Source organism: Amblyomma americanum, chromosome 7 (genome assembly GCF_052857255.1).
Source record: "Amblyomma americanum isolate KBUSLIRL-KWMA chromosome 7, ASM5285725v1, whole genome shotgun sequence".
NCBI lineage: Eukaryota > Metazoa > Arthropoda > Arachnida > Ixodida > Ixodidae > Amblyomma > Amblyomma americanum.
The window spans coordinates 39,636,932-39,652,864 of NC_135503.1; the positions used below are offsets into that span (position 1 = coordinate 39,636,932).

The following is a 15,933-nucleotide window of genomic DNA, read 5'->3' on the forward strand; positions in this document are numbered from 1 at the left end:
TTAGACAGAAATTTGGAAGCTATTGAAAAGGCGTGAAATTAAGCTGTGGTCTAGGCAGTGAGTAAGGAAAGGAAAATGATAGGGATTACTAATGCGTAGAGATGGGAAGAGAATGGATTGCAGTAGGGAACAAGCTCGAGTTAATGATGTCCTAGCTTTAGTCAGGAAAAGGAAGTGGATAGGGGTGTGCCATGTATTGTGGAGAACAGATAAGCGGTGGTTGTTCAGGATAATGGGTTATATTCCAAGAGAGGGTAAACACAGCGGGAGGCTGCAGTGAGGCAGTGGACATTGCTAGGCTGGGGTGATAATGACACACGCAGCTTATTCGTTGTGTGCCTTGCCATATTGTGTGCAGTGTGTTGAATGGCACCACAAGAACACACACGTGCAAAGGTGCTCTGTTTCAATGTTAGGCGAGTGCAGGGTGTACAGCTCCATGTGGGCGTGAGCACACATGAAGGCATTGATTAGAGGTTGGAAGCATGGCGTTGATTTTTGACCTTTATTCTTCTAACCACTTGTAAAATGAACAGGTACTGGCTTCTTACAGAGTATAGTTCAGGCTTGGGTTACTGTGTGTAAGCTGCATAGACAGGTGTTTGCACTGCACTTTGTGCTTCAATCTAGGCAGTGGCGTGTTTAATGCAGAGGAGTTCAGATTCACATTATATTTGTGGTGATCTTGTGAGGCATGATGGGGCTACACAATTTTTCTTTTTTTGATGATAAACGTTCTGCCATAGTTCGGTACAACTAAGGAACGAAGTGGCAGATGCCCAGCTAAGGAGACCCTCTGACCAGTTCCATGACCATTGTCATGATGTTGCTTTAAACCACCTTGCATAACCTATCGTGGCACTGTGTGTGGCTAACTAGTGCAAGGCGGTTGACTGCAACATCTTGGCAATAGGCCAACACCATTGGTTGGTGAGCCCCCTTTGAGGGGATTTGCTGCTTTGTTCTTAAACAATGTAGGATACTAGGCAGATCTGCTACCTGTTACGTATGGTAAAGCTTCAAACATTTGACATCACTTTTAAAAATCACATTTCTCATCCCACACGGTGGTTTCCTTATGACAGTGCACAAAAATGATTTGTTTTCTTGCAGAGTTACAATGCAGCCGATGGGGTTGAGTTTCGAAAATGGCATCCAGAGAAGACTGACGTATCTTACCGACCCTTACGCAGAAAAAGTTTAGACCCTCTTGAACCTATGCTAGCGGGCGCATGCTTTTACACAATAAACTTTTAGAGTTTCTGTGCAAAAAAGTAACGTCCTTCATGTAGGATGCTAGGCATGTATGGTAAATCCAGCTACAGTACACATGAATCAAATATCAAGGTTGGGTGTTTGGTTTTTTGGATGCAAAATTTTTGAATCTTGAGAAGAGCACAATAAAATATGTAAAGGAAGGTGAGAGTATGAAGAAAAAAGGGGCGCGTGTGTAACTCTTTTCTTCTAATTATTTGTGTCGCTTAATATGCTATGCTCTTGTGATCCAACGACAGTGTTGGTAATTAACTCTCCGCATCCATCTCTGGAGTGTTCCGTGAATCATGGATGCTTGAAAATTGTGTCATAGTGAACTTGGCACTATGAAATGTGTGACTGGGATGCCATGGGATGTTGTTGGGTGTGGCGCTGAGGTGACCGCTGGTGCCGTTGCCGGTGCCGCTGTTGTCTGCAGGGGATCGTGGGGTGCCGTGCCCGGAGTTGGGGGTGGCCGAGTGCGAAGGGTGGCTCCTTCGGCGCCGGTGGGGGGGGCAGCAGCAGCAAGCACCCCCCCTCCTCCTAGCGGGGGCGAGGGTGGCAGCGCCAGCGCTGGCTCCTCCTCCGCCCTGGCGCCGCCGCTGGGTCCTCCTCCGGGGACCCCAGCTCTTCCTCTACGCCACTCCCCAGGTGCGTACTGCTTTTCATATTTTCACATTTATCAATTTCGGGATTTCTGTGAGGAACATGCCAAGATTATGTGGTGAAAAAATTTGCACCATCTCAGGTTATTAGCAATGCAATTTGCATCGGCTGGTCACCTGTCCACATTGTGACTTAACGCTGATTTTCGGGCTGTTGATCATATTTTTTTGACTCCCTTCTTTCATAAGAAGTTGTCATATAACAAAAATCATATTTTGGGTTTTGTAGGGCACTCGTGTTTGAAAAATGTGCAAACGAAAACACACGCACTCATCAGAGCCATACCAGAGCTACCTTATTGCGCAGAGGGGTGCATATGAAAGACAATTTTGTGTTCGTTTTGTGCACATTAGCTTGAAATGAATCTACGTGGCATGTAGCAGGGAGTTCCAAATGTAAGCTTCAGCCATTCAGAGAGCATTACATCTCAACAGTAACTAAAACCAAAGTAAAAAAAAGTCAACAAGCAGAGATGGATTCACTGTGACTAAAGGAGTTGTCCATTGATTGCAAGTGTACAAAATGTGAACCTTCCGTTCAGCTGATGGATATGAGTAGGTGAACGAGCTAGCTGTTCGCTTTAGTATCCAGGGATGGTGCTAAAAGCTTGTGCGCTTGGCTGGGCAAGGTCGCATGTCACTTTTAGGCCCATTTTTCCAAGGCTTTTCGTTTTCTTTACATCTGCCTTGTGCAGTTCATTATTTTGCTGCATTTGTATAGAGCCCTTCGTTTTCGGGTAAGACATGATTTTGCCTAATTCTTGCACCCCAAACACATTTCTTAAAAATCAGGTTAAACCCCATTTTTCCCTGAAAATGCTTTTTCTAGAGAACACACGAAGGCAAGGGAATGAGTTGATCATTAAGATATACGTATATATGAAAAGGCATAGAAAAGGTACGTTTTCCTGAACAAAGCTGGAGACACCGCACGAAAATTAGCGGATATCCTGTGCTTATTCCGGAGGAGTGTTCACTCAACTGGGCGGTCTTAAACTTCTTTTGTCGCTTGTTAATCATGACGTGGCTTAATTTGAGGGTATACTCGAAAAGGTAACTTTCAGAAGTTAGAAGCCAGAACACAAGTACTGAGCAGGAATTTATTCAGCATCTTGTCTCAAGCCCCATCCACGCCAATGATGTCCTGCTGGTTGAATATAGCCTATGTGATGTTTAATGATTGTTTGTGCAGTGTGCAAGGCAGTCAGGTCTTGCATGCACTCGAAGTGCTGCGCAGGAGATTGCCAGTTTACGCGACAAAATAATTGTAATGATGAGAAAAAATAATCTATTTTGGTGAGCAATTTTTAGTGTGAAAGTGTTATGTGTTTGTGTTAAGTGTTATGTGTTTAAGTGTTATGTGTCTTTGCATGTGTGTGAAGCCTCTGAGCAGCAAGTGTATCTGGCTCACTCGGTCAGTGAACACCTCAGTTGTTCTTTGAGGTACATGGTTGTGGTGTCCGCTTGCAAAAAACTGTGCTTTCGTGCAATATTTTTTTTCCGTGCAAATGCTTAACAATATTTTCGTGCTTAGCAATATTTGGGGTTATTAAGCTAACTATCGTTGGGACTCAAAAGTAAATTTAGGGGAAAAGGATGGTATGTCTTTCTGTCAGCAACACAACACCATTGATGGTGCTCCTGTGAAAATAATTCCAATCAAAAGTTTGTCAGTGCTGCTGTTAGATTGTATACTCTTCGCACTTTATCGTGTGTGTGCTGTTTTAATAAGCAATACAAAAATTGGGGTTTTGAGTTTAATTTTGTGTGCCTGAACTGCTTGTCATATGCAAATGCGCTACTTTAGCCTCCCAGCAAAAGCAGTGCATCGACTTTCCATGCGCACCTAAAGGCTAAGCTCTTGCTAATGACAAGAGTTTAGGAAAAAGTGAAATGTCATGGTGCACTGTCTATAATAGTACTCTGTACCGAAAAAAGAAGGCAACCAAATCTCCTAAACCTTCCTAATAGGAAAGCCTTGGAAATGCTTGTTTACACCAATGCCAACATGCAAAATGCTCTCCACCTAAGCAATTCGTGGTTGAAAAATGCTGCATTGTTTGATATGGAATCATCAAGAGTGACTTGTAAGTTCTGCAGCTCCCTTTTCTCCTGGCTAAGAGTGTTCATTCTCTCCAGAGCTTGAAATGTCTTGAAAACTGGTTGCCGCATTTTAAAAGAGACTAAATGTCTCAACTGACTTTGAACGTTCCGATGCCATTTCAGGACCAGAAAGCAGAATGCCTGCTGTATGTGCCTGGTTTTGTGGTGTCCCTTGCGCCCGACTGTAAATCTAAAAACTGGTAAGAGGACTATGGCTAGAGCATGCTTGCATGTGTGCATGTGGCGATGCTTCACAATGAATGCTGATGACTTGTGTTTTTATTCTTTCTTATTGTAATAGCATCTGTAATCTCACATTTGCTCAAAAAAGCTATTTGAATGAAGTTACAGAGGTGTTGCAGACATGTGCAGTCTAACAGCTTGGTTAGTCAGTGTATTGGAATCAAGGTGAACTTTGGGTCTCTCATTTTAGTCTGTCAACAGTAAGAATCGCTAGCAGCTCAGTAAGAAAAGCGTGGAGAATGTTGGATGAATGAGTGTGTACATGTCAAGCAAGTTTGCTAGTAAAAGCTGATTTCTAAGCCATATCAAGCCCCATGGAGTCAGCGTGGGCTTTAAATGATGCTCACCTAAGTCTCAATAATGTGGTGACAGAATCGCATTGCAGAACTACCAGTTGTCACCTCGCTAGGACTATGTCGGGAATTCTTTAGCAAGCACTTGCGCAGGTACAGCTTTTGATGTCTTGAACTTTTCAGAGTGCTTTTGGCAGTGACTTACCATTTTTTCATTTTTGTTTACTTTTAGTTTAGCATGCTAGTTACGCTGGCCTACATTGCCTTCTATTCTCTCTGCAGTGCCTTCAAGCTCTCCAACTCCGAAAACACTTTTTATTTCGCAACAGAGTCTCAAGCAGACACATCAAGGTGAGCTTGGGCTGATACCCTTATGTAGTTGTGCTGCATGAATCAAGAAGTAACCCTGGAAAATCCCTAGCTTAAATGACAGAGTATTAATTGAAATTGTCCAGCAACCAGGTGTTTCTTCTTCCATAGCAGATATGTCTCAAGAGCTCTTACAATAAGTGTAGAGTGGGAGGGGGCCAGTGTCCCAGAACAGCATTCACTGCTTCCTCCAGGCAAAGGTTTCCTGCTATGCCCAGCATATGAGCCACATTGAGCCCTTTCACCATCTGTTTATATAACCTGTTTTCTTGCATTAGACGTTCACAAATGAAATCTGTCCAGTACTCTGAGACAGTGTGAGGTCTCTATGAAGAAGTGGCTGCTCCTTGCTACAGTGCATTTTCAGCAGCACACAGAAAGTGTATGTTACCTTCTGTGGGGCAGCAGGACCACAAAGGCAGGCCCTGCAAAGGGCTTTTTACGCGGCAAATATTGACTTCTGCTGACCTATTTATCTTGCCACATGTTAGCTTTCCTTGTATTAATGGGATGGGTATGGAAAAGACATTTTGTAATGTAAAATTTCATCTACTTTTGAGTTCAAGACAGTGGTGCGTCTTTTGAGAACTGAGGCTTAGCTGTTTATGAAGCCCGCCCCATGTTCAGAACTAGGTGTGCTAGAAGCGTACAGCCTTTGTAAAAAGTGTAGAACCCGAGAGGTTTGCTTCAGGGCTGCTGAGTTGTTCGTTACGCCTCGCTGTCAGTTCAGATCCTTTGAAGGTGAGAGGAGCTCTCAGCCTCATCCCTCCAAATGTTAATAGTTCCACTGCAGGGCTTAGAATCAAACCCGTTGGGCTTATTGCATTTGACAAAGGCTGTATTTTGTGCCTTCTTTGGGCCTTCTGTATCTGCTGTACCTTTAGTAGGTTGTGATCTTTTCTCTTCATGTGTCTTGCGCCTGCATTAAATTTATAGTTCAATATTGTTTTAACATTGCTGTTGTTGAGTCATATGCTAAGCTGTGCGCAGCCAATAATTGCGAATTTTTGGATCGGTCACCATTGCAGCTTTTTGGCTCTTGGAAGTGTGACTGTTGGGAAGACTTTTGCCGTGATAACGCCTCCTGAGATATTGTTGGAAAAGTAATTTTGAAACTCATTTTCATTCGTCAGCTGCTAGACTGCACATTTTGTATGATGGCCTTAACACTAGTTGAAAAAAAAAATGCAGAGGTGTGATTTTAGGCATCATTTTATTCATCAGGGTTGTTTGTCGTTTGTGATATCAGAAGTAAAATATATCTTCACAGGCGACATGAGTCACTCTAGCTTGCTATCATCATCACTCAGATGGTTCCATTGCCCAGTCTAATTCTGGAAATAAAGATATGCCACTTGTGACCATCTGCTGTAATGAGGTCCTGAGCACGGATAATGAAAGCCCAAATGAATGTCAAAAAGTTACAGAACCATTTGGATTGGAATTCCTCTTATTTTGATGTTAATGGAATAGCATGTGCCCAGTGTTGTGGATACTATTTAGTTGCTTGCAGTAGCCAGTTATTTTCACCATCATTAAACTTCAGGAATTGTGCTATGAGCCTGATCAGTAAATGGTGCAATGGACGGTGAAGTCTTTCAACTCATGCACCTTGAGCAATCTACTAATTTCTTGCTTTACTTTCCAGATGGTTGACAAAGCTTCAGCAAGCAGCACGATTTTGTCCGAACTACTCAGGTAACTGCCAGATCTTTACATGTTAGATTCCTTTGGGGTATGTCCAAGCTTTTTTTGGCATTATGATCACTGCTTTATAGTGGCCCCTTATTTTTTTGTGTTGTGCAGTACAGTGAGCTGAGTGTTTGAGGGAAATGCGAATTCTTTCTTATTGGGTCACTTGGTGTGCATGCTTTTAGCTGCTCATTGGAGGCAAGCCAAACTAAAGACTCTGGCAAAGCTCCAGTCCAGCATATTTCAGAATTGAAGTAAAGGCAGTTTTATGGTAGGAATGCATTGAGAGTTTAACCGATTGCTGGCCAGGCATTCATGCTTGCTGTTTGTCTGTGTGCTTGCCTTATCCATGCTATGAAATGGCACTAGTTTCTGCAACTTCCCTTTTAAATATTTCTTGCTCTCTTTTCTGTTTGCTTGCGTTGTTAGGTCCTTGCTTATGGGCGAGTGACAACGATGAAGATGCAGTGCTGGATGGCACATGCTTCAAATCAGCACCGCCGTCCTCATCGTTTCCCACCCCCAAGGTCAGCAGCTCAGTGCCAATGCCTCTGGACAGGCCAAGGCAGCCGTCTCCAAAGCCAATGCCTAGAACCATATTTCTGCGCTCGACTGCGATGCCGCCCCAGTTGACAGATAGGTCAGCCACACTGTCCCCGCGGCGAATTACTGGTGAGCCCCCAACAGCGGGCGCTTCAAATTCCTCACTGCCGAGAAACCGTGAGTCGCCCACAGTCTCCTCTCCTACGCCGCTGGACGTGTCTTCAGAATGCAGTGACGGCTCCACATGCAGCCTCGCCACAAAGCAGAGGCTGTCTGGTGCTTGGGACCGATTTAGTGATGCCTTGGGCATTGTGCAGCCAGCAAAGCGAGATTTTTCTGCTGCTAAGTCTAAGCCACCGTCAGGCCTCTACGTGAACGTCTCCTTCAAGCACAACAGCAGCAGTACCCCACAACCGTCTGTCACGTCGACAACTGGAAGCTGGCTACAACCGAGTGAATCCGTTCTTGCAGCCAACAGTACTGCTGCTGCCAGTTCAACTAGATCACCAGCAGTGGCACCGTCATCCCCGGTGCCATCACGTGGTGTGCATCGTCGACCATCTGACTCCTCCAAGCTCTCGCGAAGCAGGACTGCTGACAACTTCCCACAGGCAACGCAGACGCCAAAGGGGGAGACACTGCTTGACCGGGAGTACAACAGGGTGTTCAAGAAGTCTCCCTCCGCTTCTTCCTCTCCAGACCCAGCTACGCTTTCGGATAGCCCCGCCGCATCCCCGGTGCCACTCCCGGTGCTTACCACCTCCCTACTGCCACGCTGTGCTACAAGCCAGGAGATTAAAGACCTTTACACAAACCGGCGGAACTCGTGGAGGGGCTCCCAACAAGAGCTGATGATCCCACTTTCCTCAGTGGGCAGCAGCGACCTTGGGTCTCCTCTAGAAGGGTGTGTGCAGTCGCCGGATTACTCCTTTCGGGACTACGCCACACCTGATTACCCATCGCAGCGACCGGATGTCATTCCCTCCCAGTACCACCAGGCTCACACCCGTGTCCCAGCTCCGGAGGGCACGGGCGCTGACCCCTGGGTCCCACGTAGTGCCCAGAGCCCGTCTCAGGGTCTTGAGCAAGCACTTCGAAGTGGAAATGAAAAGCTGTCGTCGTCATCCTTCCTGAGGGCGGGCTCTGCACCAGCATCGGCATGCTGTCAGTCTGCTCCCTCTCCTGCTCCAGCACCGTCCAAGACGTCTAGCCGTTTTTTCCACTCACCCAAGTTCCTGAAGAAGTTTGCCTCTTCAACTCGTGAAGGCCTCTCCAACATCCTTCGTTCGCCAAGGCTGGAACGAAAGAAGCTGGCTGCAGAGCGGGATATGTACGGTTCTCCCAAGTTCAGTCGCTCTGCCGGTGTGCGGCTCCTCAAATCATCAGCTTCAGCATCTGCAGTGTCGTCTACACCAGCAGAGGTGAGTCATGTGAATAATAGCGGTCCATTGAAAACCCCACTGGGCTTGGACGAAGCTTCGAACATACTTACCGTAATGCCGCTCGCATGTGCAGGGTCTGATTTAGCGCAGAGATGGCATTTGCTGAAGAGTTATGAAGTTCAAATTGAGGAGAGACTTTTTTATACAATTGGTGTCAATGGGACCAAAGCGTCAGTTTGGTCAAACCGCAAGTTTTGATTTATGTGAGTTCGAATAAAGGAGAGTGCATTGTATTAAGTTGTCTCTTTTTTTATGACAATTTATTTGGAGAACCCAGCAAGCACCATTATCAGACACACAAGCCTTCTGGTTTAGGTTAGTTCATGAGGCATGTTTTCCAAGCAAGTGCTGTGGAATCTTGTTAATTCGAACTTGCCTGATTTGAACTGCCAATTTGGACTAATGCTTTGGCCTAACCAACACCAAATGTGTTTAAAGGGTTCCCCTTAATTTAAACTTCGCATAATTTGAACAAATTTTTGTCCCTTTTGAGGAGTTATTGAGAGTTGGCTGTTGCAGCAACTGTAATAAAGGGAAGAATGGACAAGTACTGTGTTCCCTGCATTTATTTTACTGACAAGTAAGATAATTAGGCACCCCTTGCCAACTTTGGTACACACTTTTTATTGGTTTCAGCACTCAGATGTTTTCCCTGCACTTTTTGTGTACTGATCATGCATTACATACCTTACGAAAGTGAAGTCATTAGGGGATGTCCTGTGCTTGTGTTGTTTCTTCCTTCCTTCATTCTGTGCTTACACTGCTGCTTGCTTGGAGAAAACCATAATCTCATTTGGCCATGAGCAACCATGGTGGAGTCTCAGTGATTCAGGCTCAGTTTGAACTGCGGGTAATTCTTACTGGTGCTTGTGTTCTGTCGCAGTCGCACACATTCGAATGGGAAAAAACCACTTTCAGTTGAATCTTTTCAAGCAACGAAGCAGTCTTAAATAACACCATCTGCTCGGCTAGTTGGTTGTGATCCATAAGTATCAGCAGTGCGAACACAAAACAGGAAGAAGGTGCAGGTAGGACAGAGCGCTGGACCACACTATATAATGAGTTCCATTAAGTGAAGCCCGAAATACATGTGGAAAAAGAAAGGAAAAAGAATGGAAAAACAGGGTTGAGGGTGCGCGAATGACGAAAAAAAAAAATGGAAACAATGGAAAAACAGAGTTGAGGGCGCGATTTTGAGAGAATGGTAAAAAGATTAGCGATACAGAGAATGAGCGCCAACAATTAACACGGCTAGAACGAAAAACCAACATGTGAAGTATCTGATTTTACCTGGATTTTAGAGGCACACTTCACATGTTGCTTTCTCGTTCTAGCTGTGTTAATTGTTGGCGCTCATCCTTCGTATCTCTAATCTTTTTACCGTTTTCGCGCCTTCCCAAGTTTTTTTTAGCTAAATCGCGCCCTCAACCCTGTTTTTCCATTCTTTTTTCCTTTCTTTTTCCACGTTTTTCGTGCTTAATTTCATGGAACTCATCGTATAGCGCGGTTCAGCGCTCTGTCCTATCTGCATCTTCTTCCTGTTTGTGTTTGCACTGCTGATACATATGAAGCAGTCTGTTCAGAGTAGGCTTTTAGTTGTGCAAACTTCTGCTCACGTAATTTAATTGCAAAACTTACCCTGACATATTGCTAGTCACTGTGGGAGTTAGTACTAACGCCAAGAGTAAGAGCAAGCCATAGCAAGCAACCTCCTCAAACTTCACCGACCTATGCTCTTCAATGGTACATCTCGCATTGTAGCATGGCATGATGCATTATGCATGTTCAGATGTGCAGAAATAGTTGACCACTTGGACAACCTTTGGACGGCCTAGTGGGAGACTATTTTGGCATGGGATATTTGGATCCTTACTGGTTGTGTAATGGATATGCTTGAGGATGTCTGTAAAAGAGCTCTTGCCACAACCACAGAGAAAAAATAGTCTATTTTTCTGTTATGGTTTTTGCCTCACACACAGGCTCCTGAGGAGACATCACCCTCACCGCTGACGCACAAAAGTGGCAGCAGCAGCAGCCTGAATAGCAGCACCTCTGCTGGCAGCTTTGTCACGTCGTCGTCATCGTCACACTGCTACGCCGAAGTGTTTGCTCCACCGGGCTCGGCACCTCTGGCACGACCCGAGACGCCCGAAACTCCACGTGCGCGACCTACCATGGGAGTGTCCATGCTTCGGGGCAAGCGGCGCACTTCGTCAAGTGCAGCTGGATCTGAGGAGCGCTCCTTCTCGCCATGTTCATTTGCGTCGTCTACCGGTGGCAGTGGCAGTGGTACCCCGTGGGCTCGGGATGATGGCAGTGTCTTTGGCGAGGAGGTGTCGCCCGGTGGTGGAGACGCCTTCCAATTTGGACATGCCACAGCGGACGGTAGCCCCGAGAGTGGTGAGTGGAGGTTTGTGAGGGGAAAGGAAAGGAGAGCATTTGTGCAGGGGATCTCAAGACTGGCCAGTGGCAAGCTACTTATGCGTCAGCAGTCATGAAAACTATACCGGCACTGAGGGCACAGACTTCTTGCATGTCTGCACATACCCTGTTTCTGCCATTCAAAGCCAGTGTGAGGTGAAGTTCAGTGCATGGCAGGTCATATTTCAATGTTGACAAGACGCATGTTTTATCCCAAACATGGAATGCTTAGAGGGCTGCGTTCTGCAGGGTTCAAGGGACAAATATTCTGGAACAGTAGTGGATTTTACATTAAAAGAAATGATGTTTCTGTCCCTAGTACCATCACAGCAATACGCTAAGAAAAGCTACAAGTACTTACATCATCCCATTGGGGCTACTGTGTAGAAATACTGTGTGATACAGTTGAGGTACTGAGGAGTTATGCTGTCGAAATGTTTATTTTAAATCCTAATTTAGCCCATATGTATATATGGGCTAAATTAAGCCGTCATTGGTTGCAAATGTCACGCAGCAGCGGCTTCTTGTATGTAATGCTTCCTACGCTCTCACTAGTAGACGGCCTTCTTAGCGCGAATCCCGTACCAGACGGCAGTTGAATGGGCAGTCACTTTGTTCTGTCGCTGGCGCAGCGCAGCTGCACGCACGCACGCACACGCGCACACACACGCACACACACGCACACACACACACACACACACACACACACACACACACACACACACACACACACACACACACACACACTAGTGACTACACATCAGACAGAGCCAGTGTGGAAGTGTTTTAGGAGTACAGTAATCATGTAGGAATAAATGGTGCAGCTAAGCTTTCTGTGTGATACCTATGGAGCTGGTAAATTAACTGCATACTTTGGACACTTTTAATTGCGGTAGAGATTTCTAGTAAAGGTTGCTTTGGAGGCCTAAAAGGTGGTGTAGATTTCCTTGCTGCCATTGAGTCCCCAACCAGCTTTGGACACTGTACATAAGCAAGCACAACAGGTAGATCAGGCAAATTGTCATTGTATTTGCAAAATACTTTGAAAGAAAAACTGGTAATGGCGCAAGAAACGGGGACACAGAAGGCACACAAAAGACAGGACTGACGCCAACATACAACTGGGGTTTATTGCACCTAGCCTGCCTTTTGTACCACAACCAAGCCATATCAACAAATGCGTAAACGTTGTACATATCAAACGGCAATTCATGCGAACACTGGCAACAAAGTAACGCTAATCACTAAAGAATCTAATCTATACAGAGCTTGGGAATACTTTGATTGGTTAATTAATGTACAGGAACTAATGATCTCCTGGCACCATTTTGGTCTCATTTAAAAGCTTGCAGTTCTGTTTTTTTTTTTTAAATTCTTGGTTTGCAACAAAGAGCAAGTCCTCTAAGTAAAATAGTTAAAAATTAACCAACGGTTACGCGTCTCAGTAATGTGATTTCTGAGCGCAGCTGTTTCGGTACTCGAACTGCAGGCGACCACATACGAAACAAACTGTGCCAAACGGAGGCGGCGGCTCTGGTTTTCGACTGGGGCAGTGTGCACAGAGTTTGACCACTGATGAGACTCGCCTCGGGCTGACAACCAGAGCGCTTACAGCGCGCGCTACTCTGGTGCCATCACTTGCGAGTTATCGTACCTTACTGGTGACGTCATCGGCAAGCACATGATGATGCGTGCCACTCTGATGCCGTGGGTCACTGCCATTCAACATGCCTTCACGCTACCGCATACCCTCCTCCTCCAGTTTCCCCTCATGCTCTTCTTGCTGTCGCCGTCTTTCATCCTCCGCTGTGCTCTGGTCTTGGTTACACTGAGGCACGCCACTCAATCCGGGAAAGGGCGTCTAAGAGCTGCGCTCTAAAGAATTATACGCAGTACCCTTTGCTTTTCGGGAACGTAAAACTGATCAATACGGTCACTTTTGGTTGACTGGTGGCATCAACTGCTCGTAGTCCGCCACTGTTTTGAGTTGGTAGTGCAGCACCGAACACACCTCACCGAGGTGGAGTCTTCTAACGAAAATAGAGGTTTGGTGGCAGCAGTGATTGTGGAAAAGCACTTCAGCATGCAGTATCGGAAACACTAACATAGTGAACATGCTTACAAATGTTTTGCTCTGCGAGACGAACACACGTAACACACCGCACTACTTCAGAGCTGATTATGAGCTGCTCTCAGTGCAAGCGGTGCTTGAGTAGGGCACTACTTGCACATCGGTGCATGTAGTGTTCAAATTACCAAACTGGAGTGATATCATAAGTGGCTTAAAGCAGTGAATTCTAAGCCTTGTATAATGTAATGAAAATGCAGTGAAGTTACATAGCTAGGTCTAGACAAAACAGAATTCCTCCTTCGTTTCCGTTTATTGTGTCATCATAATTTATTTAGTTTGCTGGTAGAAAATAAAACGCCTTTGTTCTTTACGTGTGGGAATGGTCCCAAACTTAGAGGTGCAGCAAGGAGTTGGTTGTTTGTGATTTTTTATGCAGCCTTCTGTGGGGTTTCCTTTCTGTTGATTCTCTCCTTTTTTTTTTTCTCCTGTCAAAATGACTATAAGTATGACTCAACATTTCTTGGTTGTTTTGTTCCTCCTCCTCTTGCAGCATTAGGGAGCGGGTCTGAAAGGGATTGACGACCGTCTCCTGGGGTCTTAGTGAAATTCTGGGACTCAAGGTGGCCTGCATCAAGATGGAAGTCTCTCGTCAGTATTCTTCTGTCTGGTTATAGCTTTCACATTCATGTAAGCTCTAAACTTTTGAGCATCAGCCATAGCTCTGAACTGTACAGTGATAAGCTCTATGTTGTATCGTGTACAGTTGAGTTGCAACAGATGACAAAGCTTCTGAATGTACGGTCAGCGCAGTACCTTTTTCTGTTGATATCCCTCTCTGCTCTAGAAGCAGTGTGTGCCGTTACTAGGGTTTACTGATGTTTACATCGTTGGCAGATTTTAGCTGTCTTCCCGTCACTTTGAGTGTAGCACTTGAGGAAGAAGTTGCTAATCTTGCCTCACAGATTTCTGGCATATCTGCTCTTTCCAAACAGGGGTGAAAAATGTTGGTTGATGCCAACTCTGATAAATGCTTGTTGCTGCCTGATATAAGTCACTGAATGAATGGGAGGGGTGATCCACAGCGATCAATTCTGTCAGTTTTAGGATTTTAACTCTGAAAAGAATGTATGATGATGAATAGTTGACTTAGAAACAATCTATTCTCGTACACTTTTAATGGGCCTCTGATGTTGTAGTTAAACTTAAGGTGTGAAATCAACAGTGGGCTTCACCGAACACAATTTGTAGAGAAAGCAAATGGACTCGCCAGCATTGTCGATATAACTTTGTGTATATGGTAGGGGTCAAGAGCTTGCAAATCACGAGCATTCCTTGAAAATGAATATTTTGTGCCGGTCACTGCGCTAGACCTCAAGTCAGGTGCTGAAGGAGCTTGTCACGGCCTTTGTATTCTCTTCATACACCGGTTCCCTTCTTGTAAGCTGGAACTATACAAGGTACACACGCAATGCTCAGAGGAGGTGCTGATTAACTCAAGGTTGTGGTCTCTCTGGCATGAACTCTTGTGTACCGTGCAATATTATTTTTGATCACTGCACAAAAACACAAAAACAAAACAAAAAAAAAGCCGGAGGGGGAGAGAGAGAGAGAGAATGAAAAAGAAAAGTGCCACACTTGTACAGAGTGCCATTCTTTTAGGTTCCTCACTGTCCTTGAGGCATTTTAGGTGATATCAGCAGTGCTTGAGTGATTGCTGGTTCATCTCCTATATTTATTTTTAAAGATTCTTGTCATTGGCAGAGTGGAAGAATGCTTGTGCTATATATCTTAATGTCACCCACAAGGCACTGTTTTTAACTATTTTAAATAGATTGCGATAGCTTTGCGTGTAATAGCATGATTGCTGATCTTTGAATGCATTTGTGAATTACTTTAAGGGTTTAATTTTTACATTAGTATTGCCTGCAATGTACTTTGTGTTTGAATAGCGTGCACTATTACAAGAAATGGTATCTCTTGTATATTAGCTTTTGCTGTCTTTACATCTGCAGTGTTTTTCTCTTAACTGTCTTTATAATTGCACACGAATGTAAAACTTATGTACATTGCCGTCTCGCAGCAGTTTAATCTCCAGGTGCATGCCTACTAAGCCAAGCTATATTTTCAAGCCATAATTGTTTGTGTTGTCTAGTAACCGACATCCAGTATGAATGGTTCTAGTTTCCTCCCCTTCTTGTGCTCTGTTCAGATGACAGGGCTTGGTATGGTTGAGCTCGTTTTCATAACCTTGACAACAAGGCCGGGCCCTTGGGTGTGTTCGTGAACAAACTCTTTTGCTGTTGGTCATTTTTTTGTAGGAAGTTCCTGTTTTTTTTTTATACGTGGCTTGCCATCTGATGGTGTTCCTTACTGCAAATCATCTACACGAGTTACCAGGGTTGTGCTTTAGGGGCACCAACAGCAACACAAACTTTCAGCTAGTTAGTGTGCTAGTTAATCATTTTAGAGGAGCTCGTTACTTCAGCCAGGTCCTCACGGAGGCTGAAGCATAGCGATTGAGCCTGCTGATGGTGCTTCCTGCACAATGCTTAGGAGAGAGAACACAGGAAGAGAGACTAGAGTCTATCCAGCAAGTAACTGCAGGGGTCATGCGATTAATGTGGTAGTTTCATGTAATGTTTGGAAATATTGGTTTTTGCTCCAAATTAACTGTGTGCGTAGAAGGGCACATGCTTAATCTGGATTCCAGACTGTTGGAAAAGTCAGTTTTCTCTGAGGCTTCAGAGCATGCAAGATTTCTTACTGTTTGATCAGATTTTAAAGTTTTGAAAACAATAAAAAGCCACTTGAAGCAATGTTATGATGGATGAGAAATC

At 44.8% G+C, this 15,933-nt stretch overlaps 1 protein-coding gene across 2 annotated transcripts in view; it reads left to right on the forward strand.

Moving 5' to 3' along the window:
- Positions 1 to 14,705, forward strand: part of cnk (connector enhancer of ksr) — a 37,763-nt gene extending 23,058 nt beyond the window's left edge. The window contains exons 14-21 of one of the 2 annotated variants that reach the window (XR_013307275.1): positions 1,694 to 1,905; positions 4,146 to 4,222; positions 4,841 to 4,909; positions 6,576 to 6,625; positions 7,049 to 8,583; positions 10,584 to 11,004; positions 13,647 to 13,982; positions 14,024 to 14,705. Coding sequence is in view for 1 of the 2 variants with exons in the window: in XM_077631932.1 (XP_077488058.1) it covers positions 1,694 to 1,905; positions 4,146 to 4,222; positions 4,841 to 4,909; positions 6,576 to 6,625; positions 7,049 to 8,583; positions 10,584 to 11,004; positions 13,647 to 13,675 (2,393 nt within the window). In the remaining variant the exon portion in view is untranslated. Of the gene's footprint in view, positions 1 to 1,693; positions 1,906 to 4,145; positions 4,223 to 4,840; positions 4,910 to 6,575; positions 6,626 to 7,048; positions 8,584 to 10,583; positions 11,005 to 13,646 lie in introns of both variants that reach the window. The other variant, XM_077631932.1, reaches the window with a different exon arrangement.
- Positions 14,706 to 15,933: the final 1,228 nt, after the last annotated feature.